At 39.4% G+C, this 27,519-nt stretch overlaps 2 protein-coding genes across 7 annotated transcripts; one reads left to right on the forward strand and one right to left on the reverse strand.

Annotated features, from left to right (window-relative positions):
• Positions 1 to 27,052, forward strand: LOC129726194 (alanine--glyoxylate aminotransferase 2, mitochondrial). Of its 3 annotated transcripts, none has more exons than XM_055682910.1 (6): positions 1 to 245; positions 22,332 to 22,632; positions 22,690 to 23,518; positions 23,575 to 23,688; positions 25,959 to 26,093; positions 26,788 to 27,052. In XM_055682910.1, exons 1-6 carry the CDS (start codon positions 218 to 220, stop codon positions 26,908 to 26,910), a joined length of 1,530 nt encoding a protein of 509 aa, XP_055538885.1. In that variant the 5' UTR covers positions 1 to 217; the 3' UTR covers positions 26,911 to 27,052. The 3 variants fall into 3 exon arrangements, with proteins under 3 accessions (XP_055538885.1, XP_055538883.1, XP_055538884.1); XM_055682908.1 differs by lacking the exon at positions 1 to 245 and adding an exon at positions 21,929 to 22,218; XM_055682909.1 differs by lacking the exons at positions 1 to 245; positions 26,788 to 27,052 and adding exons at positions 21,932 to 22,218; positions 26,261 to 26,752.
• LOC129726195 (protein amnionless) lies at positions 23,365 to 27,425 on the reverse strand. Of its 4 annotated transcripts, XM_055682912.1 has the most exons (5): positions 27,223 to 27,424; positions 25,836 to 27,156; positions 25,373 to 25,775; positions 24,174 to 25,312; positions 23,365 to 24,111 (listed from the first exon to the last, which is right to left on the reverse strand). In XM_055682912.1, the coding sequence occupies exons 4-5, from the start codon at positions 25,135 to 25,137 to the stop codon at positions 23,720 to 23,722; spliced, it is 1,356 nt and encodes a 451-aa protein (XP_055538887.1). In that variant the 5' UTR covers positions 25,138 to 25,312; positions 25,373 to 25,775; positions 25,836 to 27,156; positions 27,223 to 27,424; the 3' UTR covers positions 23,365 to 23,719. The 4 variants fall into 4 exon arrangements, with proteins under 4 accessions (XP_055538887.1, XP_055538886.1, XP_055538888.1 ...); XM_055682911.1 differs by lacking the exon at positions 25,373 to 25,775 and having other exon boundaries at positions 24,174 to 25,106; positions 27,223 to 27,425; XM_055682913.1 differs by having other exon boundaries at positions 24,174 to 25,766.
• Positions 27,426 to 27,519: the final 94 nt, after the last annotated feature.

Below are 27,519 nucleotides of genomic sequence, written 5' to 3' on the forward strand. Positions count from 1 at the left end.
CTATGGCGAGTAGTGTCCGTCGAGCAGTGCCATAGAATAGGTCGAACTTCATCGTCGTTGAAGATCGTCGTTGTCGTTGATAGGCTCGGAACGTGATGTAAACTTAAGGAACGGTGCCAGTTAAGAAAGCTGCATAGTTCTTTGTATAGACAATTATAGATTAGTTGTTACCACAGGTGTTGAAAACTCGTTTGTTTTAAAGAAAATATAAACAAATATGTTACTGAAAAAAATATCTGCTTCAGGTTAGTGACCAAGTTGAGAGTATTATTTCCTAATTAGGAAGTGATCATAAAAATACCTACGTGAATTCTATGGAGTGTCATTAAAAACGTGATTTCTACCACGCTGCACCTCATGGTGCAGGTCAATTAACTGTTGCATACAAACTGCATTGAAGAACGCATTGCGCACTGATAGATGTTCGTTCCTTCCATTCATAATTGCGTCTTTCTTCGAGTAAAACATCATCAACGCTTCACCCAAGTCTCTTTTTCATGCTTAGCTGCTACAAAACGCATTTCCGAACCGGGCGATATATCCTGCATTACAACGAATTTCGGATTGTAGAAGAACTGAACAAACGAACGATACAAAAAGTGACCTTTGATACTGGAAGCAAAAGCGGATCGTCACTGATCATCCGCTAGATTTGAATTGTGGCGCTCCGACTGTATTTGAATATGCAGATGAAGCTGATGTAACAAAAAATGTGTGCGGTGTAGTGGCTGTTGAAATTAATTCGAACCTTTCAACCCTTGGTAAACGAGTTCCTGATTCTGGAATCGGGTGTGTCGTTTTCGATTAATAGTTTAGTTTTAAATTAACAGCTTTGATTTGTATGACTTGTTTCTTATCAACTAAGTCGCAATACGCATTTTAGCATATTGTCACAGGACAACAGTTTAGATTAAATCATAGATCATAACGAGTGTTGAAAAACACTTGTCACCCGGCGTGCGACAAATGGCTTGTATTGCAGAGACGACACTTGGGAGGATACTGGAGTCATGGGTCAATTCCCTCAATTTGCTACTACATACTATAGTAGCAGCAGTACTATATATAAAATTTAGGCTGACATAAAAAAAATCAAAACAAAAACATTCCACCAAAAATCACATAAATGCGTTGTGCTGCCGTCTGCTATTTTTACCACACGACACCAATCAAGTAAATAATTTGCATCTTCCTCGAGCATTATTGAGTGTCGTGTTCCACAGTGTGCGGATTCTGCGTAGCAGTCCGGTCATTCCCATGTGAATTCACAGAGTTAACCCTGACACTGTTTGATTTAATATTTGAAAATATTTGGAACATCGTACAACTGTACGCCCTGGAGCGATGTAAATGAAAATGACCTCGAACCGGTACCACGCACATACGATCGGCGGTAACGATCAGTATCGGCAAAAACTACAAACTGGATTTAAATACAATACAGTGGAAACGAGCTTTCGATCAAACCGGGTGCTGTAAACACGCGCAACGTGGTTGTTCTAATTATTAGAACGAGAAAGTTATCGAGCAAGAGTTTATGCCTAGTGAAACGCACTTGTTGACTAGGTTGGAAAAGTTCCCTGAATGCGAAATCATGTCAACTAGTTGATATAACGGTAAACATAGCGTATCGATCGGTTTCAGAATCTCTTGAATACAATTTAAGACACTGACAAACCATTAACAGAAATTAATGGCAAGATGTTTTAAAAAATCCATTATTTTCAGTATTGCTTGATTTGATAACTGTACAATTTACTTCGCAAAATTTCTAATCGCATTTCTTGCATCATCATTACCCCGAGAGGTTATCGCTATCATTTCACGAAAATGACGACCCCAAGCAATGAATACTCGATGAGGAGATGATCTGCATGAGCTATGCTACAATATAGCAAATGAGCTGAAAATAGACCTTGACCTTCTCCATCCAATTAGTGGCCGCTGTTATCTAGTATAGCAGTATTTCGTTAGTTGTTGGTCTTCAAATTTTGTGATAATTCAATTTTATAATTGAAAGCGGTTATAATTTCAACAAAATTATAAAAACTTATGCCTCCTTAACTCTCAAATGCGCAACGTTGTTTCGGAAAATATTGGGAATAATGTTTCAAAATGAATGTATTTTAATTTTTTCTACAAATATAATTGATTGGAGCAGTTATCTAGGCTTTAGTTTTCTTCATCAAAACCTTGATGACTGTTTATACGAATTATATTTCTTAAAAAAACTGGCTGCAAACGTTATTCGCAATGTTGTTTAAAAACAACATTGCGCATTTAAGCGTTAAAAGGTTGTATACCTGTTACTGCAGAAAAATAAGGAAAGTTAGAGTTTATTAAGGGGGGGCCCTACTCTAGAAGGTCGAAAAATCATGAATTTTCATATTTTTTTTGGCTGTCTAAGTAAAGTGAAGTGTTTGGCTATTTTGGCTATTGATTAAGGTATATTTGAAGATTTATTTTCCATGTCGTGAATGTAAATATAGTGAGTATTACACTGTTGGCAGCTGGGAACGTGGATGCTCTCTCTAAATCAGTACCTAACTGGTGGTAAGTTTTTCTCAGCTTCTAGTGGACCGATCGGACTGAAATTTTTTTTTCAGTATATAGAAACATATTATCTATCTTGTTACGTAGCCGTTTTTGAAAATTCCAAAAATTGCCAAAATGGCGGCCATTTTAGTAAAAAAAAATCACAGGAGGGTTGTGTTCAAAGCCACGACCGCAAGGTTGAAGTAGAATACTTTTACAAGAAAGATAACCCGGCTGCTTGCGTGTCAGTCATTTTGAAATCGAATTTGTTTCGTATATACCGCTTGTTAAGCACAGTATCAACAAATTGTAATAAACATCACACTGCTGTGCATTTGCATCAAACCTCAGTTGTAGTTTATTAATAACCATTCATTATGCTCTTCCAAAAACATTTAGTAGCTTTGAAAAAGGCCGACTGCTGCAATTGCAATTTTCATTCAATTATTGCATAAATGCGTCATGGTCTGATGTACCCGCTGTAACTGCTACGCTATCCGTAGCCATGCCAGAGTTGTGGCCGCTATATGCTGCCATTGGTATCCGCTGCCCTTGCATCCGCTGGCCGAACTGCTATCGATGCTGAGATCCGCTGCAACTAGTGTGCTATCTATTGCTATTATGCTATATTGCTATCCGCTATTTTAAATAGCATATTTTGCATAAATTTTAAAAGCATATTTTAAATTGCAGGGTATATGATTCTGTCGACCGTGTTTGGAAAGCAACCATATAACGACCAATCGGAGGTCGAATTTTTCGTCTTGACAAGGCTTGACTATTTTCAATAGTACAATAGTTCGAATAATAAAATTACAATTATCTTCATTTGGGAAGAATTTTAGAAGATTTTCCAATCTATTGCTGCAAGAACGAAGGAAATCCATCGAATACTAACCGATTTATTAGCATTTGAAATTGGACATATTTTTCACTTTTATCGGTTTTAGATTTTCATTTCACATCCCTATGTAGCCGAACTTCCTGAGAGAAGTATTCTACTTCAAAATTGTTTTTTTTTTTTTCATGAAAAATCACTATTTAAAAAATCATAAAACATTGAAAAACTCAGATATCAAAAAACGGCTACGTAACAAGTTAGATAATCCATTTTTACATGTTAAAAAAAATTCAATGCGCACGGCCAACACAATAGAAAGGTGTTTTTACATTGAAAATTAGACACGGCTCTACTGGAGTAAGTGTTGGCAAATGCATCTACCGCTATTATATCGTAACGAAAAATGACGCGCGTCTAAGCACACCCGAACTGTTTCGCCGTGCCGCTTTCATTTACTTCCTTATAACATCCGCCTCATGGAAGTACCGGCTGCACCTACCGCTGAGGCTGTTACCATACTGCTACTGGTACCCAAAACTATTAACTCTTCAAATTAAGTGTTTTATTTGTCCTCAAAAGAACAATTGTTCAATTCCATATCGGATATAATGCAATCGCATCTCTGTAATATTACCAACAGTAATATTCTTCTGAACAAAATGATCCAACTTTTCCATTAGCGGATATGCCGGCTGATGTACGGCAAATATCTCGCCCGATCGCTCGCGTTGGCGTTCGTTCTCAGGCAGAGGCCTGAGACGTGGTGACCAACCACAGGGCAAGTGATTTGTTTGATTTGAAGGCAGCCACAGGCGCAACCCGGACGGTTCATCCAGCTCACCTTCCGACTGATGAATGTGGCTAGTTTTTCCAGAAACACCCTTTAACCATTCCCTAATGTTCTTCAGACAAATTATTCGACAATTCGCATATGATTTTTGTACCCAGCGAATAAACACCGATTGTGCTCCCACACACGCAACGGTTTTAACCCGTATCTTATTGCGGTTTGTAACATCAAGCGATTTCGTTTGCTCGCTGTTGCGTGTTGCATCATATTGCAACTTGGCAGCTGGGAGACGACGAAATTCTGTTCATGCTGATTGATTAAATCGACTTCATATTAGCTCTGCATAGTCGAACTACCTGCTTTTGTGAATGCGTTCTAACAGGGCAGTTTATTATTCAAAGTCGGTTATGCTGATCGCAGCCTTTGCGCTGCCCCTACCGTGGGGGGTTTACGAAATAAAGTAAAAATTAGACAACTACTACAGAATTTGATTGCATCCCGCACATAATGTCTGCTTATGCTGTTGCCAGAAAATTATTAACCTTCAATTATTTGTTTATTAGCCTTGAAAAAGGCATTTTGCGGTTCAAAACCGGTTGCTGATCGCAACCTTTGAGCTGCCCTAACAGTGGGGGAATTAAGATACACGGACAACATGCACTGTGGAAGCTATTTCACATTCAGTGAATTAGACGGGTGCGACAGATTTAAATTGCTAGGATCCAACACAGGATGCTTGCTTGCGTTGTCAAAAAATTATCAATTTTCAATGACTTGTTTATTTGTCTTGAAAAAGGCATTTTGATTTTCAAAATTGATGGCAATCTTCATGCTGCCCCAACACGGGGGGAATAATGGCAGTTTAGCGACACACGCTGAGAAGAACCGCGCTGCTCCTGAGACGTGGTGACCAACCACAGGGTTAGTGCTGTTGCTAAGGAAGGACGACTGCTGTTTTCGCTGTCTAGAACTATTATGAGCGGCTTCGGCTGTAACAGGCTCTTATATAGGCCAAATAGCATGTTTTCAATTGCAGGGTATATGATTCTGTCGACCGTGCTTGGGAAGCAATCATATAATGACCATTCAGAGGTCAAATTTTTCGTTTTGACAAGGCTTGACTATTTTCAATAGTACAATAATGCGAATAATAAAACTACAATTATCTTCCTTGGGAAGAATCTTAGAAAATTTTCCAATCTATTGCTGCAAGAACGAAGGAAATCCATCGAATACTAACCAATTTATTAGCATTTGAAATTGGACATATATTTCACTTTTTTCGGTTTTAGATTTTCATTTCACATCCCTATGTAGCCGAACTTCCTGAGAGAAGTATTCTACTTCAAAACATGGTTTCGAGAAAAACGCGTTTAAAGATTTAAGCAACGATGATACTTTAATCAATGAAGTAAATTGTTTAGAAATGTGTTACTTACTATTTCCTTGGACGCAGAAGATGTATCCGGTACAATATTAAAAAAAAACAAAATGGCGGATGAAATATGGTGGAACAAAAATTTAAAAAAGGTATTTGAGTAAAACAATAATGTATTTGTATCAAATTTTTTAGTCAGCTATTTCTGCTACATACACTTCTCCTTCAGCTTCCAGGGAGTTATCTGCAGTGCAGTGTTCAGCTCATTATACCCCGTGGGTGCTCATTATGCCCCAGTGGGGTGCTCATTGTGCCCCACACATCGACTGATTGCTTGTTTTTGATGCATGAATCTAATTTGTGTTTTTCACCATTATACGATAAACTTTTCAATTTGTGAATACACACTTAGTTTCTTTTACCGAACTCAGCAATCTTTTGAACGAGTTCTCAACAGCTGAGCCATCAGCAATCTGTTCAGCAATTTATTTGCTTGACGAGTGCTCGGTAATTTTTCATTCTCGCTGAAACGTCAAACATAGAAGATAGCTTAGTAAAAATTTACGAAGCGTTCATCAAAAATTGCTGCATGATTCGGTATTTACAAAGCTGGCTATTCGTCACGAATTACCGAGCGTTCTGTAAATTTACAATGCTGACGATTCGTCACAAATTACCGAGCATTCTGTATACGTAAAGTTTTTTCATGGTTACGAGAGAAATATGAACCATTGTGAAAGTTGCTATTGCAACTGTTGAATAATTTTAGAAAGGAATTTCGGATTGTTTAGATCGATTATACTGGTGTTCCCAGCACATTTGAGTAAAAACTTGATACGTTTAATGTTATGATGAATACAGGTTTTTTGTTGCAGGCTTCAAGTAAACTGCTCTCCTGTGGTGGAAAAATTTCCATATGCTGACTGAATAGATCGTGTACCTCCACGTCGTTTTCTTGTAGATTTGAAAGTAAGATATCAATTTTTTTTAAATCACACGCAAAACACTTAAAAACTCAGCTTCGGAACTCTGAATATTTGAAAATGGCGGACATTTGATGTTTCGTTTTGACAGATGCAGAAAAACTGCCGAACAGTATAGTAAATAACAACAAGAGTTCAGTTAAACAATTGAAGATTTTTCAGCAACACCTAGGAAGATGCTGACAGATCGTCAAATATTTACTGAACTTTATGAAAGTGCAGAACATACTGTAGTTTACAGAAAAGGTCAGTAATGTTTTTTGCTGAGCTCGTCAAGTGCCTTTTGCATAACGGTAATTCGGTAAAAACTTCAACCGACATCAGTTATTTTGGAGAAAATTACAAAATGATCAGTATTTTTTCAAATTTACTGAACATGACCGTAATAAAAATTACTGAACAATTAAAACGAGAATAAGTGTGTAGTGTACCTTTAATCATAGATAGTTAATGCAAGTTTTGCACTGTAGACATTTGTAGACAATTTTGTCGTTTTCCATGCTTAAATCAGCAACCAAGTTAGGGTGCTCATTATGCCCCTATTCCCCCTATGCACAGGAGGAACAATGGGTTGCTGTCTTTCACCATTCGATAAAACTACTGATTAATCCTCTTCGATTTATCACACTTTGTGTGTGTGTGTGTGTGTGTGTGTATGTGTGTGTGTATGTGTGTGTGTGTGTACATGTATGTATGTGTTCTAATATGTCGGTGTAAATATATTTGTGAGTTTAGGTCCGACTAAACGTTACTTATTGTATATATTTGGTCAGAAAATGCGCGTGCATTGTTCGAACAGAGCAACATAAAACGTCTCCGCTAATTCTCTCTAGGTGACCCCATACTTTTAGCTGTAACTTTTGAACGCGATCAGATATCAAAAAAATTCTTTCGGCACAACATTTCTGAATGTGTAAGCATTCTAAAAAAGCAAAATAAAATCGATTTCTTCGACTTGCTAGAGTAGGGTCCCCCCTTAAGGTGCGGAGCATTTTTGCCTTTCTCCTAGAAAGGTACCTTTCACTCACTTTTCTCAGAGATGGCTGGACCGATTTTCATGAAATTATTTGCAAATCAAAGGTCTCGTTGTCCCATAAGACCCTATTAAATTTCATTGTAATCGGATTTTTAGTTTAGAGGTTATGTATCAAAATGTAAAAATCATGAAACATCAATAGCTCGAAAACTCCACAACCGATTTGAACAAAATTAATTTCAAATGAACGGGCTACCTAAAATACCCTCAACTTTCGAATTTTATAAAGATTGAACTTGTGGTTCAAAAGTTATGACAAAAAACGTGTTTTGAAGACTACTTAATCTCACTTATGTTTCTCAGAGATGGCTGTACCGATTTTCATAAAATCAGTGTCAAATGGAAGGTCTAGTTGCCCCATAAGACCCTATTGATTTGTTTTGCAATCAGACTATTACTTTGCCTGTTATGTTTAAAAATGTGAAATCCAGCTTTGAAAAGGAACATATCTCAAAGAGCACTTGAGCTCACTCACTTTTCTCAGAGATGGCTGGCCCGCTTTCCACAAAATTAGTGTCAACTAATAAGTCTAGCTGCCTCGTAACACCCTATTGAATTTTACTGTAGTCGGACTGTAACTTTGTCTGTAAAGTACCAAAATGTGAAAATCACGAAACATCATTATCTCAGAAACTACACAACAGATTTGATCAATATTATTATCAGATGAGCGGGCTAGTTAAGGGTTAACTGATGAACTATAATTGAACACGTGTTTTTAAAGTTTTGCTGCCCTAGACGTTCCCATTTCATTTGATTATAATTGAACTTAAGCCACCGTTATGTATTAAATTGTTAATAAAACAACGAATGTCTATTATTTCAAAGATAACATGACTTATTTGAACATAACTAGTGTCATACGAACAAGTCATCTCTCAAACTTACAAATCACAAACTTCATAACAATTTGATATGTGGCTCAAAAGTTATGGAAAGAAGAGAAATTCGAAGACTATTTAAAACTATACTTGCTTTGATTGATATATGTGGTCTCCACATAATTTAAATGTGGTTTTGTACTATTTGAACGTTCCGAATTCATTGATTCCTTGCGATGTGTTTAAAGTCTGCAAATGCACGACGAATCGGCCATAGGATATGATCAAAGTCAAAAGATAAATCGTTTGATATGATTGGTTTTATCGAAATGACAACATCCTCGACTTTTGGCTTCTGTACATCGTCCTAATTCTGAATATATTCATATTGGGTGGTATTCGGTCATTTTCAGCAAATTTTCTGGCATCAATCTGACAACGGAAATACTCATATTGGGAGGTATTTAGTTATTTTGGTTGTTTTCCAGAAACTAACACTGGTTGTATTCAAATTCAAAATGGTGTCAAGGGTCAATGTTTGGTTTCTATGCATCATCTCGATTACGGAAATATCCATGTTGAGTATTATTTGGTCATTTTCGACTGTTTCCTAGAAGTTGCCATTTAGCGATTCAAAATGGTGCCTGAGGTCAATTGTTAGCTCATTGCATCATTCTGGTTCCAGAGATACTCATATTGGATGGTATTTGGTTATTTTAGGCTGTTTTTCACAAACCGGAAGACGCCATCTTGGATTTTGAAATGGTATTTAAGATAATTTCTGGCCTCTGAGCGTCATTCTGGTTGAAGAAACACCCACATTTACCACAAAAGATCGAAACAATGGTCGCAGTGGTCCAAATCTTACAAAAAAAACACCCACATTGGGTGTAATTCGATTATTTTCCGCTGGTTCCCAGGAACCGGAAGTCGCCAACCTAGTAGCCAAAATGGGGTCTTTGGTCGATTTCAGCTGCTGTGTATCATTCTAGATCCGGAGATACTCATGTTAGACGGAATTCGGCCATTTCTGGCTGTTTTCCAGAAACCACAAGTTGCCATCCTACAATTCATAATGGTTTCTGAAGTCGATTTGTGTCTCCAGTGCATCATTACGATTCCGAAAATACCCATATTGGGTGGTATTTGGTCGTTTGCCGTTGTTTTTCCGAAACCGGAAGTCGCCATCTTAGAATTCAAAATGGTATCTGTGGTCGAATTTAGCTCCTGTGTATCTTTCTTTATCCGGATATTATTATATTGGGTGGGAATCGTCCATTTTTGGCTGTTTTCCAGAAACCGGAAGTTGCTATCTTACAATCCAAAATGTTGCCTGAGGTCGATTATGGAACATATTTGTTACCACTAAAAACATTTACCTGCCAAATATGGTTCCATTCAGTTAATTAGTTCGCGAGATGTGCAGAAATTTGTGCAGAAACATGTGCTTCCATAAGAGGGAGGGGCGTCGAACCATTATGGACATATTTATTACCCTTAAAAACATACACTTGCCAAATTCGGTTTCATTTGCTTGGTTTGTTCTTGAGCTGTGCAGAAATGTATGTTCCATTTGTATTGGACCCCTCCTTTCCAGAAGAGGGAGGGGTCTGAAACTATCATAGGAACCTTTATCGGGACCAAAAACCCCTACATACAAATTTTCGAGTCGATCGGTTCGGTAGTTTTCGAGCCTATATGGATCAAACAGACAGACAGACCGGACTGCATTTTTATATGTATAGATTACAACATCAATATTTTAAAACCTAAAGAGTGAATATACATTGATTGGATTGAAGCGTTCATGTAAATCTATTTTTACAAATAAAAGTTTGAATGAGAAAGGCTGGGTCTGACCGCTAGGTGGATTAATTTAGGTTTTTTCTATTGCATTTCAATTGTAATTTTCTAAAGTACAGTTCGTCAACAGCAAAAAAGCATTTGTTTATAAAAAAATCAGTTATTAAATCAGTTATGGTCGTTTTCCTGAAACTCTTTTTGACTCAGCAGGTCAACTGGAATCATTAAACCCATATAAGAGTTCTACCGAGTATCTGAACGATCATTTTCATATTTTTTTTTGTTTTCATTGCAAATACCTTCCGGGGTTTAAGGAGTCTCTGGCAAGGGTTTTGAAGAATAACATAGTCTTTGTAATCAGACTTCCGAGAGTCGTACCTCAAAATTGTCAAAGTCCCGTCTTTCCCAGGTGGTTTTTTTTTTTTTGAAGTTTTTTTTAGGACACTTGGTTTTTAAGTAGTCGATTTCGATAACTTCCTATTGACAGTGTCTGTGCATTTTTCATCGGTCAAAAAATGAAACTTTGACCGCTTTGAGGCCCGAATGAGCTTTGTGATTTTGTATGACTTTTTCTCAGGACACAAGGCTCTCATACATTCCGTTGATACCATAAAAAACAGTAATGCCGAACCCTGATATTATATCACTTTTTGCAAGAATAATCAATATCCACTTTGTTTCAACCTAGTAACAAGATTCATCAAATTATTTCACGCATGTATATTGATCTTAATCTGAGAGTCTCAATAAACACTTCGCATAGTTTCGCTAATTTTTCACATATGTCACATCTGCCCAAGCGCGTCAACAATTTTCGCGCGTTTTGAGCAACTAAACTGTTATTAGCGCGTCGAAGAGTCACAGATCCACGAAAAAAAAAAATTAAGACAAATCTATAAAATTTATATTTTAAACGGGTCGGAAAATGTAAACCTGCTGTTCTACTCCACTCAGTAAGCCTTGTTCTGATTTCGTTTGAATTAAATCCTTAAAAAGACAGTGCAAATTGTGGACTTACCGCCTAATTTATCTATATCAAAATGTCAGCAGATAAACCTATTTTTGTTTTATAGGGGAATTGGGGCAAAATCGACATTTTGCTGACATTCTACGTAGATCAGACACCTACCATTCGATTTCTGAGACTTTTTTACTCAAAATAAGATATAATTTGACTACCACTTTAAGATATTAGCGAATTGCCATTAATGCTTAAAAATAATCGATATTATTTTTCTTTGTGAAATATACTAAAACTATGCCAAACCCGGTTTCGTAGAATCACCGTTTTGAGCTCAGTTTTTGTCCGATTTAAGATCTGTCTTTTTTTTTTCAAAAGATGGGTAAAAAGATGCTAATATGTGGACAAACTCTTAGAATTTTGATATTTGGTCTTAAAACAAAATGGCGTCGAAAAAACCTCAAAAATTTCCAGTTTCTCAAAAATTCAAAATGGCGCCATTGCAGCCCCTTAAGTTGAAATATGTTCAAACTCGAGGAAATTTAGCTTTGCATGAAAATACACAAAAAAATTATATATCGAAGCCAAGGCAGAAAAAACAGTCAATTTTTGTTGCACTGTGTATTCTAAAAACATTGTGGACTGTGAAGATGACATGGGGTTCTATTCTAGCCTAAACGATAAGTCTTTATCGCGTTTCGTGTGACTCCTTACTAACTTTTACGGCCAACCCTCTGAAACCTGCCGTGTTTGTATACTTCGTGCAGCTCGTGATTCATTCGCCTGTGCCACACACCCTACATCCCGCTGGTCGACCTCCTTCCACATCCACGATTCATGTCCGTAATGCGCCAACGAGGGGGGGGGGTAGGTTCTTCAAAATTTTTGAAGTAAAAAAAGGGTATTTTGTAAAATAGAAATAAATACTAGTGTTTAGTGATTGTTACATCAAGGCAACCAGTGAAAAGTTGTCCTTGACATCAGAGTGGAAAATTTGATTTTTCTTTGTCCAACCTCGAATAGAAATACATGTTCTTTAGTAGAAACTCTTAAGTTCATTTAAACCTTTGGACACATCATTTTGGCGACGAGGATCTCAAGAATTCACGAACATGGTATAGAATAAAGTTGATTAGCAGCCGCAACCGGGAATTCAAAATATGATTCTCAAGATAACCCAACTTTTTCAGCAGCTGGCGGCCCATTCGCACAGCCGCTATCTAAACTACATCCTGCCAAAGCTTCCCAAAAACGTGAAGGTTGAAGACACAACCAAGATTCTCAATAAAATCTTCGGGCATTAAACGTCAATGTTCCGGAAGCGGTTCATGTGTCTGCAGTTAGTGAAATGCGATTCTGAAGATATTATCAGCTACGGCGGCAACGTCAATCGAGCCTGTGAAGATTTTCAGTTCCAGAACCTGACACCGGACCATTTCGAGTGCCTCATTTTCGTCAGCACCCACAAAATGCGGATGTCCGGGCAAGACTACTTTCCATACTAGAGAATGAAAAGCCTGAATCACCAATCCAATCGTTAATCGATGAGTATCAACGCCTTGTCAACTTAAAGGAAGACACCACGATCATCGAGCAACAAAGCAGCGGCTCCAAATCTACAGTTCATGCCGTCAGGGACAGGAAGAGTGCACCGTATCAGCGAAATTCTTCGAAGCATGAAGGTAAGAAACCGAAAACACCATGTTGGCAATGCGGTCAAATACATTTTGTGAAAGACTGATTTTGCAACAACCACCTTTGCGAAGACTGCAACCTCGTTGGCCACAAAGAAGGATACTGTTCCTGTTCGAAGAAAACGAATCAAACGATGCAGATATCCTGAAGGCTCCTGCTTCTAAAGATCCACCAGCTGAACATGAAGAAGTTCAAGAACTTCCTCCGCCACCATTAGAAGCTCCACCACAACTCATGACTGAAGAACAACAACACCTCGGTACTGCTGAACAGCTACTAGACAATGAAGAAAATATTCCTGAGCAGTTAGACGACGAAGAGCCAATGGTACTGGCTGTTTTAAAGGGGGAGATGTTACATCAAGGCAACCAGTGAAAAGTTGTCCTTGACATCAGAGTGGAAAATCTGATTATTCTTTGTCCAACCTCGAATAGAAATAGATGTTCTTTAGCAAAAGACTCTTAATTTCATTTAAACTTTTGGACATATCAGTGTGTTCAGGTTAGGCATAAAATTCTAAACAATTGGTTAGAATTCGGCAGTGAACGCACTCTGCGTTGAGGCCCATTTTTGTGTAGACCACACCTTGCACACACATTGGTAGGAATTGGGCAATCTTTATAGAGTGGTTTCGCTGGCAGTAGTTCAGTCCCAATATAATGTTCAGATTGGTTAGTTCGCCTGAAGAAAGTTTAAGGTCATAAAGCAAAGTACAAGCTCAAATAAAGTTAAAGTTTAGTGAATCGAAATCACTTTCCGGTGTGATTACTTACCGAAAGAAAGTGCCCCTCTGGATCAATTGCTGCTGGTTGCTGTGCTGCTGTTCTGCTATCTGCTGCTGGCCCTGTTTGTTGGTGCACCGATCGACAGAGTCTCGATCAACCGCACATTCGTTGGATAGTTTGGCAGGTATTTTTGAGCTGCGATCTGGACGTTGATCGCAACACAGTGATCAACACTGAATTTTATCCTTTTATTAACACTGAACTAAACTAAACCGTAATTTACTTTACACTAAACGTACTGTAGAAAGATAACAATAACAATGGCGTTAATTAAAAACCATCTTCCTTTATCCTCCGCAAATCGCTCCAGCACTAATTCAGTTAATTTTTCAAGATTGTTGTTAACGGGCTTCAGCTAGCAGATATATAGGATCTAGCTCTTCCAAGTTCTTACGGTCTGCTCTCATACTGCTGCAATGTTGATACCAAACTTCCGCCTCTCAAACAAACTTGTCAACTTCGTAAAACATTATGAAATTTTCGGCTTTGCGCTTGAACTCTTCCAACGACATGCGTATTACGTTAGCGGGATGCAACAAGGACAACGCGTAGGCAGGTGCACTGTTTTCACCGAACCGTGTTTCCAATGAGGTTACAAGAGAATCAAGGTAAGGAATTGTCACAGCTCGTTTCCAATACTCCAAGCTAGTTGCCGCTACAATGTCCTTGGTGGATCAACTGAAAAACCTGTGCAATTCCACGCAACATAGGGCAACATTTCAATTAATTATTTTTGATCTGGCTGATACTTGACACAGATATTGCTATGGGCTCAAGATGTCTTTTTGTGCTATTAGGGCTATTGAAAACAAAATTCTACACCAATGCCAACAACTAGGGATGGGGGGGAGGTGTGTTGCAACGTTGAACAGCAAGCTTGCTTCAGACCATCCAACGCCACAAATGCGTCCACTGTCCTGACGCGTGATGTAAAACCGTCAACAGTCCCACGTATCAGCCTAATCAATTATGTTGTGAAACAATGTTTGAGTAAAATTTGCCACACCTCGTTGCATTTTACTTAATCGTACGCCGCCTTGAAGTCTATAATCTTTTGATGTATATGCACGTTATGTTCTGGAAACGTGTCGAGGATGTGTTTTAAGGTGAACATCTTAGATCATCCTGTTCGAAAACCGCACTGGTATTCAACATCAAAGCCTTGCTGTTATGGCCTGTTATGCGGAATTGAGGAGTTAAGCCACAATAGTTGTTATAGTCTTTTCTTATAGATAGAACAAGGTAGATCCACGGCTCGCCCATCTTCCCCAATTTTACTCCTGTTCCCCTTTTCGTTCAGCAACACTTCGAAAGGTAGTTTCCAACGCCTCCGCGTCTTCTGTGACTTATTGGTAATCAGGTCCCCCTCCCTGTCAATCAACATGGCAGGAACCGGTACGGTTCCAGGGTTCCTGATTCCGTCAATCGCTCTATAGAAGCTCCTCTTGTCGTGCCTGGTGAAGCAACTCTCAGCCTCCGCAATGGCGCGATCGTAGTGTTTAGTGTTCTTGTACTAACGTATTAACGTAGGCCCGGTTCTTTCCTTCTGTCACTCCTATACACTCAGCAAAAAAACATCCGCTACGCGTGGTTTTCACTATAATGTCTGTCACCTCTCGCCCTGTTGCACTGTCCGTGCCATGAATGATCTTCCACTGTTCGTTCATGTCCTCTTTTTCATTGATAGCCTCTGATGATAATGATCTAACCTGCGCCTCCGAAAAAAAACTGCATATCAATGACTTCTGAATAGAACCGGCCGTCGAAAACAGTATGTGGTCGTCCAGGTGTGCTCCCGAATGTTCCGACGTGCAAAATAGGTACTACAGATGGGCATTCCCTTGGCCGCAGTGAAGGTCACTAGCCTCAGGTCGAGTGGAGGCTTTCCCTGTCATTAACAGGGCGAAAGAATTCCTCCCTTCCGACTTGTGCCGCACAAGTTGTGCATTTATATCTCCTATGATTTCATTGAAAGTAAATGTTTCAGGATTCAACCGTGCATATAGGGTAAGGAACGGCTTAAGCAGTAGCGCATATTTTAATTCGTCGAAGAAAACAGGCCTAAAACTCCTGCACTTTGATCAATATCGACAATTCCAATGATGGAAACGAAAACTTTGATTGTCTAGCTGTCTTACGAATACAAGAAATACTGTTAATCACAAAAATATCTGTGAACAAATATCATTCGAAACAAATCGACCTATATTGCGGTCATTTAGGAGCCACTTCGGGTGCTGAAAAAAACGCATGCAAAACAGATGGAAACTGCTTAAAATAGGTTCGGGGTGATTGGAATAGTGTCCCTCGATTGGTAACTTTAATTGATTATTGTTAAAGTTTGCTAACTTAGTTTTACAATCTGAAAACAAGTTCTGACAGACAAAACGATAGAGAACATATTGATATACTACTGTTTGAATTTCACCCAACACATTTCGAGTGTTTCGTCTGAATACACAGGCGATTCCTAAAGCTGCTTAGAATATGTTTCCTACCCTATCAGGTAACCGAAATGCTCCAGTTCAAAAAAAAAATTGCGTTTCCTCGTCACCTTTGTAGTTAAAAGTCTATCCAGCAGGCTTTTCCATAGCCAACTCACTTTTTCTCTCTCTCTTTAGTTAGTTTCTATCTGTTTTTTATTTCTTTCTTGTCTCCTTTATGTCGATTTTTCATTTTATTTTTGTCTGCTTTCTTACACCATTCTTTGTATATTTTGACTCCTCTATGTCTCTTTTGAAGTAGAATACTTCTCTCAGGAAGTTCGGCTACATAGGGATGTGAAATGAAAATCTAAAACCGAAAAAAGTGAAAAATATGTCCAATTTCAAATGCTAATAAATCGCTTAGTATTCGATGGATTTCCTTCGTTCTTGCAGCAATAGATTGGAAAATCTTCTAAGATTCTTCCCACATGAAAATAATTGTAATTTTATTATTCAAACTATTGTACTATAGAAAATAGTCAAGCCTTGTCAAAACGAAAAATTCGACTTCTGATTGGTCGTTATATGATTGCTTCCCAAGCACGGTCGACAGAATCATACACCTTGCAATTTAAAATATGCTATTTGGCCTATATAAGAGCCTGTTTCAGCCGAAGCCGCTCATTATAGTTCTAGACAGCGACAACAGCAGTCATCCCTTAGTAGCAGCTGTAGCAATGCAGTGGATACCAGCGATAGCGGATAGCGGTCACAGCAGTGGATAGCGCACTACTTGCAGCGGATCTCAGCGGATCTCGATAGCAGCTGATGCAGGGGCAGCGGATACCAATGGTAGCGTATAGCGGCCCCAACTCTTTGATTTTTGATTTTAAATTGTGATAGATTAACTTCCTCTGCTTTTATGTTGGACGCTTTGCAATGGTTATCCGTGAAGCAACGAATTGTTTATTTGTCTATGGTGTTCATTTTTAAAATAATTAATGGTTTGCTACCTCAATATTTGTGTGATCGAATTGAAATAGGAAGAGATTTTCATAGATATAACACTAGAAACGCGGATGAAATAAGAACACCTTTCTTTCTAACAAGAGCTTCACAAAATTCATTGTTTTATACAGGTATAAATTTTTTCAATTCGATGCCAAGACATGTTAAACGTGCACCAACGCTTGCGGAGTTCAAGAGACAATGTATTTCACACGTGAAAGTTTCTGCTGTACAGAACGAAAATTAAAACTTTTATAAAATGACGAGAGTTTATCTGACGAAGTTTAAACAACGGATTTATTTTGGATGAACTATTTATTTTTGGACCTATCTATTTATTTTTTGTTTTATTGAAGCATGTAACTGACGAAGTTTTTACGAACGGATCTGATTGTGTTGTAAAATTTTATTCATATTTTATATTAGATCTTTTTTAATTTGTAATGAATTAACAAAAACTACTGTGTTCGTCACGGTGGTGATGATGGATTTTTTCCTTTATATTGTTGTAGCTTTAAAAAATAATAGAAAGTGACTGCATAAGTTTGAGCCTCGCGCGCGGAATTCAGATATAAATGGATTCTTTAGCCACGCTTAGAGAAAAATCATGAAGTTGTGGTTAGTCTGGCTGAAGGTCAGAAAAGCCCTGTGCTAGTTTTGTGTAGCTCTATAGCTCTTCACATTTTTACCGATGTGAATCAAGTAAACAGTTTTTGAAGAAGTTTATATCTGGAGGTAAAATCAGTTCGTTTTTTTTTTGTATAACTGATTTAAATCTGACTACATTAATTATCTATAGATAAATCGTCCAGCTCAAACCTTTGTAGGGGTATGTGGCGGGACCATCATCATCATCATCAACTGTGGCATGGCTACGGATAGCGTAGCAGTTGCAGTGGGTATATCTAATCATGAAGCATTTATGCAATAATTGAATTAAAATTCAATTACAGCAATCGGCCTTTTTCAAGGCTACTAAATGTTTTTGGAAGAGCATAATGAACGGTTATTAATAAACTGCAACTGAGGTTTGATGCTGCTGCAAATGCACAGCAATGTGATGTTTATTACGATTTGTTGATACTGTGCTTAACAAGCGGTATATACGAAACAAATCCGATTTCAGAATAACAGACACGCAAGCAGCCGGGTTATCTTTCTTGTAAAAGTATTCTACTTCAACCTTGCGGTCGTGGCTTTGCACACAACCCATTTGTGATTTTTTGTTCACTTCACGTCTTCTTTTTGCCTCCCTTTTTTCTCTACCCATTTTATGTCTTCCTTTGTCTTCTTTCTGTCTGGAGCTGGTAACCGCAAGGTTACAGAATCCGCTTCGATAAGTAGATGGGCTCGTGAGTTCGAATCTTGTTAAAAGCAGGCCATTTTTGATTATCAAAATTTAAGCATGGGTTCATTCTCAGGCTCATCCTCACCACCACCACCCCGAGTCCGTTTGCTTTCTCTCACCCACTCACACCTGGAGGTAGAGAACATTTATATGCTTCTTAAAATAACATTCTCGCATCGCTAGAACCGCGATACGTATACGAAATACGTGTTGGATTGGGTAGACGAACGCGCGCGCCGTCACCCTCTCGCAATCTATAGAATTTAGAACCGCGATACACTCACTACATGCCTACGAAGAAATTTCGAAAAAAGAAACGTAACAAACAACTAACACTAATCCCCCCATACCCGTGATGCTTGTGGAGTGTGCAGGAGGAGTATATCCGGTCTCTCTAGTAGCAACAAGTATCGAACTAACTTTCCTTTCCTCTTCCTTCCTCTGTTCTACGTTCCGGACCGGCAGGCGTCGGTACTGATCACCATGCAGGGATCATTGGAGATGCACATCGAATAACGGGTGTTAAATAAAATATGAGAATTTTTTCAATACCTTTCAGTAACTCAGCGTAAAATTTTCTTTCTCCAAGAAAATTGCTCATTGGGCTCCCTAGAAACAGTAGGCGTGTTTGGTTTTGCTAGTCTGAATTTAGTCAAACCGAAGATGGCGTCGAAACAGCACGTGCTCCGCGAACGCATTGTACGGTTCTACGAAACGCATTTCCAGCAAGGAAAAAAGTTCACGGTGACACATTTTAAGGAAGAAAATGTACCTGTCAGTACGGTATATCGTATCCTGGGTTCCCTGAACGTAGAGCGGAAGGTCGGAAGTGGTCGTCCGGTGACGATAATGACGAAGCAGAGGAAGACATCGTTAAAGAAGCTGTTTGACAACAAGGACGCAACCAGCCTGCGTGACGCCGGTCGGAAATATGGCTGCTCCCACGTATCGATCCATCGGACCCTTAAGATGGAAGAAATCATCTGCAGGAAGAAGACGAGGTCGCCGGAGTACACGGAGGAGCAGATTGAGACGGTTAAAACACAGTGTCGGTGGATGACCAAAAAATACCGCGGGACGTCTTTCGTTCTGGACGACGAAAGCTATTTTCCGCTGTCTAAAACGCATATTCCAGGAAATGATAATTACTACTCCAGCGACAAGTCATCCACACCGCCTGAAGTGAAACACAAGTTCAAGCACAAGTTTGAAAAAAAGGTTATGTTGTACATCGCCATTTCCGACCGGGGCATTTCAAAGCCTTGGTTTAAGCCGAGCGGTCTGGCAATCAACCAACAAATCTATCAAGAAGAGTGCCTCGATAAAATCCTGCTGCCGTTCCTGAACGAGCATCACGCGGATGGGAAGTACGTCTTCTGGCCAGACAAGGCGTCTTCCCATTACGCCAAGAAGACGCTGGCGTATCTTGAGGAGAAAAAGTTACCGTTCGTGCCGATCGTAACCCAACAAACTTGCCCCAGTGCCGCCCAATAGTGGATTTCTTTGGCTCACTCAGTGCCCTAGTATATAAAAACAATTGGAGGGCCAAGGATACGAAGCAACTGACTACAAGAATCCGGAATTGTATCCGGAAAATGGACGTAAGTGCCGTACAACGTTCTTGTGAGAGCATCGCAACAAAGTTGCGTCGAACAGCAGACCCCGGCCCTTACTCAAACATTCACTGATATTTTTTTGAAGAAAATACATTATGTTTTTAATAAAAATACTGAAATCTATGAAAAAAAAATTTTTTTTATATGTGATTGAAAAAATTCTCATTTTTTATTTAACACCCGTTAGCTAAATCCCAAGCAATAATTAGAAAATTCGATGTGCAATTCCGGTCGATCCTGGTCAGTAACGAAGTGGCAACCGGTGGTGGCCAATCAAGCTCAAGTTTCTTTTGTCTTCCCTCTGTCCTTTTTCTGACTCCATTCTGATTCCTTTTTGACTCCTTTTTCCACCTTATTTCTATTTTTGTCACCTTTCTGCCTCGTTTTTGTTTGCTTTGTTACTTTTCTCCGTCTTTTTCATACTTTCCTTATATTTCTTTTCGTCTATTCTCTTTCTTTTTACTTTTCCTTACTTACTTGTTTCCAAAATTAGAAAGAAAAAAGAAACGAAAAAGAGGTAGAAATCATTTTTGTTTCCTTTCTTTTCTTGTCTGTCTTCTTTTTGTCGATTTTTATCTTTTATCTGTCTCTTTTCTGACATCATTCTGCCTCTATTTTCTGATACCATTTTTTGTCTATTTATTTGTCTTCTTCCTGTCTCTTTTCAGACTCCATTCCGTTTCCTTTTTTACTCCTTTTTATCTCCATTTCGCGCCTTTTTAGTCCTGTTTTTTGGCTCTTTTCTATTTCTGTTCTAACTCCTTTCAATTTTCTTTCTGTTTCTTTACCATCCCTCTTTTCTCTATTTTTGTCTACTATCTGTCTTCTTTGTATCCGCTGTTTTGTTTCCCCGCTTTCTCTTTTTTTGTTTGCTTCTTTTTGATTGGTTTCCTTTTTGCCTATTTTTTGTTTCTTTTCTATTTATTTTCCGTCTCTTTTAGGTTGTCTCCTCTCTGACACCAATCTGTCTGTTTTTTGTCTGTCTATGTCTTTTTCCGGTCTTCGTTCTGTCTTCTTTCAGTCTTGTTTCTTACCACTTTTTGTCTACTTCCTATTTTTTTACTCTTTTTTGCCTACTTTCTGTCGCTTGTTTGTCTCCTTTTTGTTTCCTCTCTGTTTCATTTTTCCCTCCTTTTCGCTCTTTTCTGTCTGTTCGTTTGGCTATATTCTGTGTCCTTTCTCTATATTTTTCTGACTTTTTTCTCTCGTTATGTACGCTTTCTGTCTCTTTATTTGTGTCCTTTCTTTCTATTTTCTACCTCATTTTTGTATTCATTCTGTATACCTTCTGTTTCTTGCTTTTATTCTTTTTATATACTTTTTAGCTCCTTTTAGCCTACTTTTTGCCTCTTCACTTTTTCCTTTCTGTCTGTTTTAAACTACTTCTTGTCCCTATTCTGTCCCCTTATTGTTATTATTTGTTTACTTGTTCCTCTTGTCTTTCTATTTTATTTTTTACTCCTTCCTATTTCCTCTGTCTCCTTTCTGTCCTCTTTCTGTTTCCCTTCTGTATTTTTGTACATTTTTGTTTACTTGTTGTCTTCTGTCTGCCTCATTACTTAATCCATTCCGTTTATTTTTGACTTTTTTCTTTTCGTTTTATCAAGTCCTCCAAGTTTCTCTATATTGCCTCACGATTTTGAACAACGCAAACGCAATTCGCACCAATCCAATCCATGCTTTAGGAAATTGCACTTATTTTGACATTAATGAACTGTGTTGCAATGAGCGAATAATGATAACAACTTTATCACACACTTGAGCCCTTTTCTCAGTGCATATTTTTTTCTCTTCCCACTCGGGATATGTGACAATCATTCTGTCGTGAGAACTGAACTGATAATGCACAATATTATCGAACGATGGTGAGATTTTGATTGATTAGAGTAATTCGGCAAATCAACAAATGATTGAACGGTGACTCAAAATAGATTGCGTTGAGCTTGTCCACGGTTTAATTAGTTCAGATGAGTGAAAATACAAGCCAATCAAGTGACAATCTAATCAAACGTGACTTCATTCGCCGAACTTTGATCTAACTGTATGGTATAACACGTATTTGATCAGAGTTCAAAATAACGATTCTGTTTGTTTTGGTTCGTTATGTGAAAAAAAAATGAAAGATTTACTGAAAATCTTCGACTTGCAGCTCCGAGTAATCATCATACTATATTCAAAAAGCAATTTAGCTTGTTAGTGCTATGGCTTAGAAATGTTATTAGAATAGTCTTGCTAATAAGTCTTAATAACAATTTCTGTTTGTTATTTAAAAATCAAAAGTGAAGCTGTTTTTTCCTTCCTTCAGCCTACCACCAGGGCTCTCGAAGCACACTGCAGAAATGTCTCTCAACCCAGGCCAGCACTAAACCACAGGAGACAGCGGAAGTGCAGAAAACGGACTTCGAACAACGGGTGTACAGTGAGCACAGCTACGAAAAGATTGCTAACCTGCGGAAACAGTTTCTCACCCCAAATGTGACGTCCTACTACAAGAAGCCACTGCTTATCCACAAGGGTAGCATGCAGTGGCTGTTCGATCACGAAGGTCGCCGCTATCTGGATATGTTCGCCGGTATTGTGACCGTTTCCGTTGGACACTGTCATCCGTAGGTTTTATCTTTATAATAACTCAGTTCAAATTAAAATCAGTGTTCGAATTCTAGGAAAGTCAACGAAGCACTGGAGAAGCAGATGAAAACCTTGTGGCACACAACCAACATCTACATGCATCCTAAAATCCATGAGTATGCCGAAAAGCTGGCCTCCAAGATGCCGGGGGATCTGAAAAACGTCTACTTTGTCAACTCGGGCTCAGAGGCGAACGATCTGGCTATGATGATCGCTCGTCTGTACACTGGGTATCAGGAAATTATCAGCTTCCGTAACGCTTACCATGGAGCTTCTCCGTACACTATGGGGCTAACCGCACACTCGACGTGGAGATATCCACTGCCGGGGATCAGCAATGGTATCATACATGCCATGAATCCGGATCCGTACACCGGAATTTGGGGTGGCAGCCACTGCCGGGATTCACCCGTACAAACGACACGTCACTGCGACTGTCCCGCGAACCAGTGTCTCGCTTCCGAGCGCTACTACGATCAGTTGGAGCAAGTCTTCAAGTACTCACTGCCACGGGGTAAGGTTGCTGCCATGTTTGCCGAATCGATTCAAGGCGTAGGTGGAACGGTACAGTATCCGAAGGGCTACATAAAGCGAGCTGCCGAATTGGTACGCGTAAATGGAGGTCTGTTTATTTCCGATGAGGTACAATCAGGTTTCGCACGAACGGGAGAGCATTACTGGGGATTCGAGGCGCATGACATAGTGCCGGATATGGTTACGATGGCCAAAGGTATCGGCAATGGGTTCCCGATTGGTGCGGTTGTAACTTCGCGAAAGGTAGCGGATGTTCTGTCACAGGCACTGCACTTTAATACCTTCGGGGGTAACCCGCTAGCGAGTGCCGTTGGAATGGCTGTTATAGACGTTAGTATTCTACTACTAAGTTGTTTTGGGCAATTTTAATACGTAATTGATTGCAGGTGATTGATCAGGAAGAGCTGCAGAAAAACGCTCGCGTCGTTGGTACTTACATGCTGAAAGAGCTGGAAAAACTACGCGATAAATATGAGGTCATAGGTGATGTCCGAGGAAAGGTAAGTTGAAAGTATATATTTATAGGTTAAATTATTCATGGCTCTTCAGCTCTACGTCGACGTACGATTCTTGTTCGACTTTTTGTTCACCTTCTGAGGGTACTGATGCTTCCCTGGAAGCTTCCTCGAACATTGGATTGTTGAAGGCTGAGTTTATGTTCTCCACTCCTGACGGGGTAAAGTTGATGTCCACCGCAGATTCGTCGTTAGTGGGATCAAACCGGGCGAAAACAAACGGTGATAGGAAGAATTGACGATTACGGATCATTGCCGATACTCGTGGTATCATAGTGTCATCATAATAGTACACGTAGATGGTGGTGAAAAAGATAGAAATCACAAGTAAGGACAGGAACGTGACCATAAATAGTTGACCGCTTTGGTAGGGGACATGCGGGTGTCCAGAATGTAGAATTTTATGACCTGCAAGCGAAAAACACTTTACAATTTATTAAACGGTAGAAAATTTTTTATAAAGCACCAACCGTTAAGAAATTGTTTCATGAAAAATGGTTCCAAACTTTGCATCAATCTGATACTCTTCTCATCGTAGCTCTCGGCATCGACGACCAACAACTGCAGAGCATCGTTTTGAACGCTAACGTGCCAGTTGATGCTCGTTGCGTCCACTTCGGAAGCGGCAATTTTCCTTTCTAATTTTTTCGCGAATTCCGCTAGCACAAATTTTCCACCGAAATTCAATAAATCCATTGTTAGCATGCTTCCACACAGGGCACAACAGTGACCGATTGGTACGATGGGCCTCAAACAAAGCGGAACGTCGCATACCTCATTGGCACAAACCGCCTCCTTAACCCAGTCCGGTTGGCAAGGACACTTCTCGGGACTTGCACATTTGCCCTCTCTCACTAGAGTTTCTTCCCCATTGTAGATGACCAGCTGACCAAGTTCGGTTGAAAGGAAGCGCCGAAATTCGTCCAATCCTTGAGTGTTGGCGAATTTAACATCTTTCACTTCGATTGCTTGATGATACTGAAGATCAATCGGTGTCGGACTTTCGGGGAAAACAGCCGTCTCGTACTGACACGGAATCTTCTCGGTGTGTGGTACAGCTCTGTTTCGTTCGTTGTTCCCAGTGTCCATTTGCTTCCAACTGGAAGCCGAGTAATACGGTCTGCGTTGGGGAACTTTGAAGCTCGATTCTTCTCTTTGCTTGGATTCATCGGCGAAAACCAGCGAGAAGTCGCGTTCCGGTAGCAGAATAACGCCACTTTGGGGGAGTATCATAGAATGCATACTCGTGGCATCGGGCAGAGTGACCAGTGCGTTTAATTTCGCCGGAAAGCGTATGGAATTGCCAGCCTTTGGGACCTTCTCTCCGATCCAGTTGTTGGGATTGTCGAAATTCAGGTTGTGGCGCCAAACTTTGTCTGAGCGGGTCATTTGTACCATGACCACTGCGATGAGGAAACTTTTTAGACTCAACATGATGAATGATCGGATATGACTGACTCGGAATGTGGGAAATGATTTTCTCTCACTCCGATGTAATCTGCGTTTTAAAATAGGGGCGTTTTTCGGTTGATATCACATGAACGAATGGTGAGAATTGTATGCAATATTGTATAGCTTGTACACAAATTTGCGCGCAAGTCATTACCGTCTAAAAGTTTGATAGAAACACAGAACTAAGAGCTGTTGTTATGGTGACTAAAATACTCACAAATAATTTTCAAGAGTAGTAGAAATGTTATTAAAATTTTAAAGATTAAGTTCTTTCGACGTAACAGTAGGATTTTGCTGTCTACACAAAACTTAATCCTGTATGTCTTGAAAATACCTTCGAATTATCTAAGTCAGGTAATTTCACCTTCCCGAACACGATTTCTGGTTTATCGCAAATGCGATGATCCTGTTCTGCCCCTTTTTTGTTGCAGAAAAATATCCTCTAATTATGTTGGACTAGCATCTGCAATCGCTTTAGTCTCATCCCAAGCAAAGTCAACTTACAGGTAGCTGTTTTTTTATCCACTACCTGGCTCATTCCACCTTTGTCTCACTTGGGGCGGGGTAATTTCACAGGTAACAGCTGCCATTGTACGAAGTGTCAGGATGTCCTGTTCTAACTAATAAATGTTATATGGAACGTCCAATATAGGATCAAATTTAGGTTTTTTATTACTCACCGTTTATTTCTCTCTGGAGGAGTTTACTTTCTTTCCGCCTCTTTTTGTTGGTCAGAAGATAACGAGTCATTATGCATTTCTGTTGGTGAGTCTCCCAATTAATAGTGAAACTATCTTCCACAGGGCCTGATGATAGGCGTTGAGCTGGTCAAAGACAAGGAAACCCGCCAGCATCTCAGCGCACCGCACTTCGTCGACATCTGGGAAATGTGCAAGGATATGGGAGTTTTGTTCGGTCGCGGCGGTTTGAATGCAAACGTAAGTTTTTCTGTCGTTCCGTCCTTCACCTCATTCCCCTCTCATCTGTAGAGCACCGTGAAAAGTGCAACCACTATTGACCAACTAACCCAGTAGTCAGTAGTCCCTTCATCTCACGATCACAGTTTTTTACGTTCATTTTTTCACACCCAACTTGTATTCGACAGGTGCTTAGAATTAAACCTCCGATGTGTGTAACCAAAGAGGACGTCGACTTCGCTTTGAATGCGCTGGGGTCGGCGCTAGAGCGTCACTCCGAGAAAACGCGCAAGCGAAACTAATCTGAGACTGACAACCGCGATGAAGCGGAACGATCCAGTACACTGAAAGCACTGGCACAAACATGACATTTAACAAACCAAAACCAGAATCTGAACGAAAAATTGCCAAAAAGAATAAAATTTTCTGGAGATGTATATGTTTTCAAAATTGAGCTTATAAATCAAACACTGAAAGAAAGTCAGACTCTAACCTCTTACTTTCTCCTTGCTAGGACCAGTGTTAATCTCGGCAGAATCCAAAATGGTGGTATCGAATTAAGCTTTAGAGTTAGAGATGGAGTATGTGTGCTCATGCTGTTTCATAAATCACGCCACTAACACATTAATCATTGCGTGCTGTTAACAAATTCAAATTAACGACAGAGCTTGAATTGCAGCTTCGCTAATTTTTGGCTCAATTTCTTCCGTTACAGGTTCTGCGGATAAAGCCTCCACTTTGTGTTACCCGTGCGGATGCTGATCATGCTTTGACTGTGATCGAATATGCTTGCAGGGCACATCAGGCGAAGCGGAAACGTGGCTGTCGAAAATGTTGACGGTTCGGCGAAAATTGTTGCCGGGTAATAGCTAAAAAAGAATATGATCAAAGTGTTAATGATCTTGTATACGAATACCTGTGATGTAACTTAGAGAATAAGATTAATTTTTATTGCAATGAAACATTCCTTCTATTCATCAGCCTAAGTCGATTGCATCTCTGAGAACCTGAATCCATAAATTTTCGGTTTGCTAGACGATGAAGTTTCTGATCATTCTTGATGTTTGTATGGCATAACAACTCACTGGAACGAAACGATTTCTGTAGAATGGCACGCTCGTTAGCGAAAGGTTTTAATTTGATTATTAACCACAACTTCAGAGATTCCTTCTGGTGGCATCCCCTTCATAGCTTCTAGCTCTCGGAAATCATACATTTTCAACACGCAGAGTGGACACACCGCCAGTACTGGTAATGCAGACCAGCGTGAAATACTCTATCAAATCTTTTTTCCATGCGGAACGATGTGCTGCGCAAAAAGTTTAAGTTTGGAACCTCTCGTCCAGTGCGCACATGCTGAAAAAATAGTGTTTTTACCGAACTACCTTTACTCATAAATTTAATAACTTAACTATTCCTATATCATTGAAAATTACTGTTTTTGTAA

The sequence above is a fragment of the Wyeomyia smithii genome, chromosome 2 (genome assembly GCF_029784165.1).
Source record: "Wyeomyia smithii strain HCP4-BCI-WySm-NY-G18 chromosome 2, ASM2978416v1, whole genome shotgun sequence".
Classification (NCBI taxonomy): domain Eukaryota; kingdom Metazoa; phylum Arthropoda; class Insecta; order Diptera; family Culicidae; genus Wyeomyia; species Wyeomyia smithii.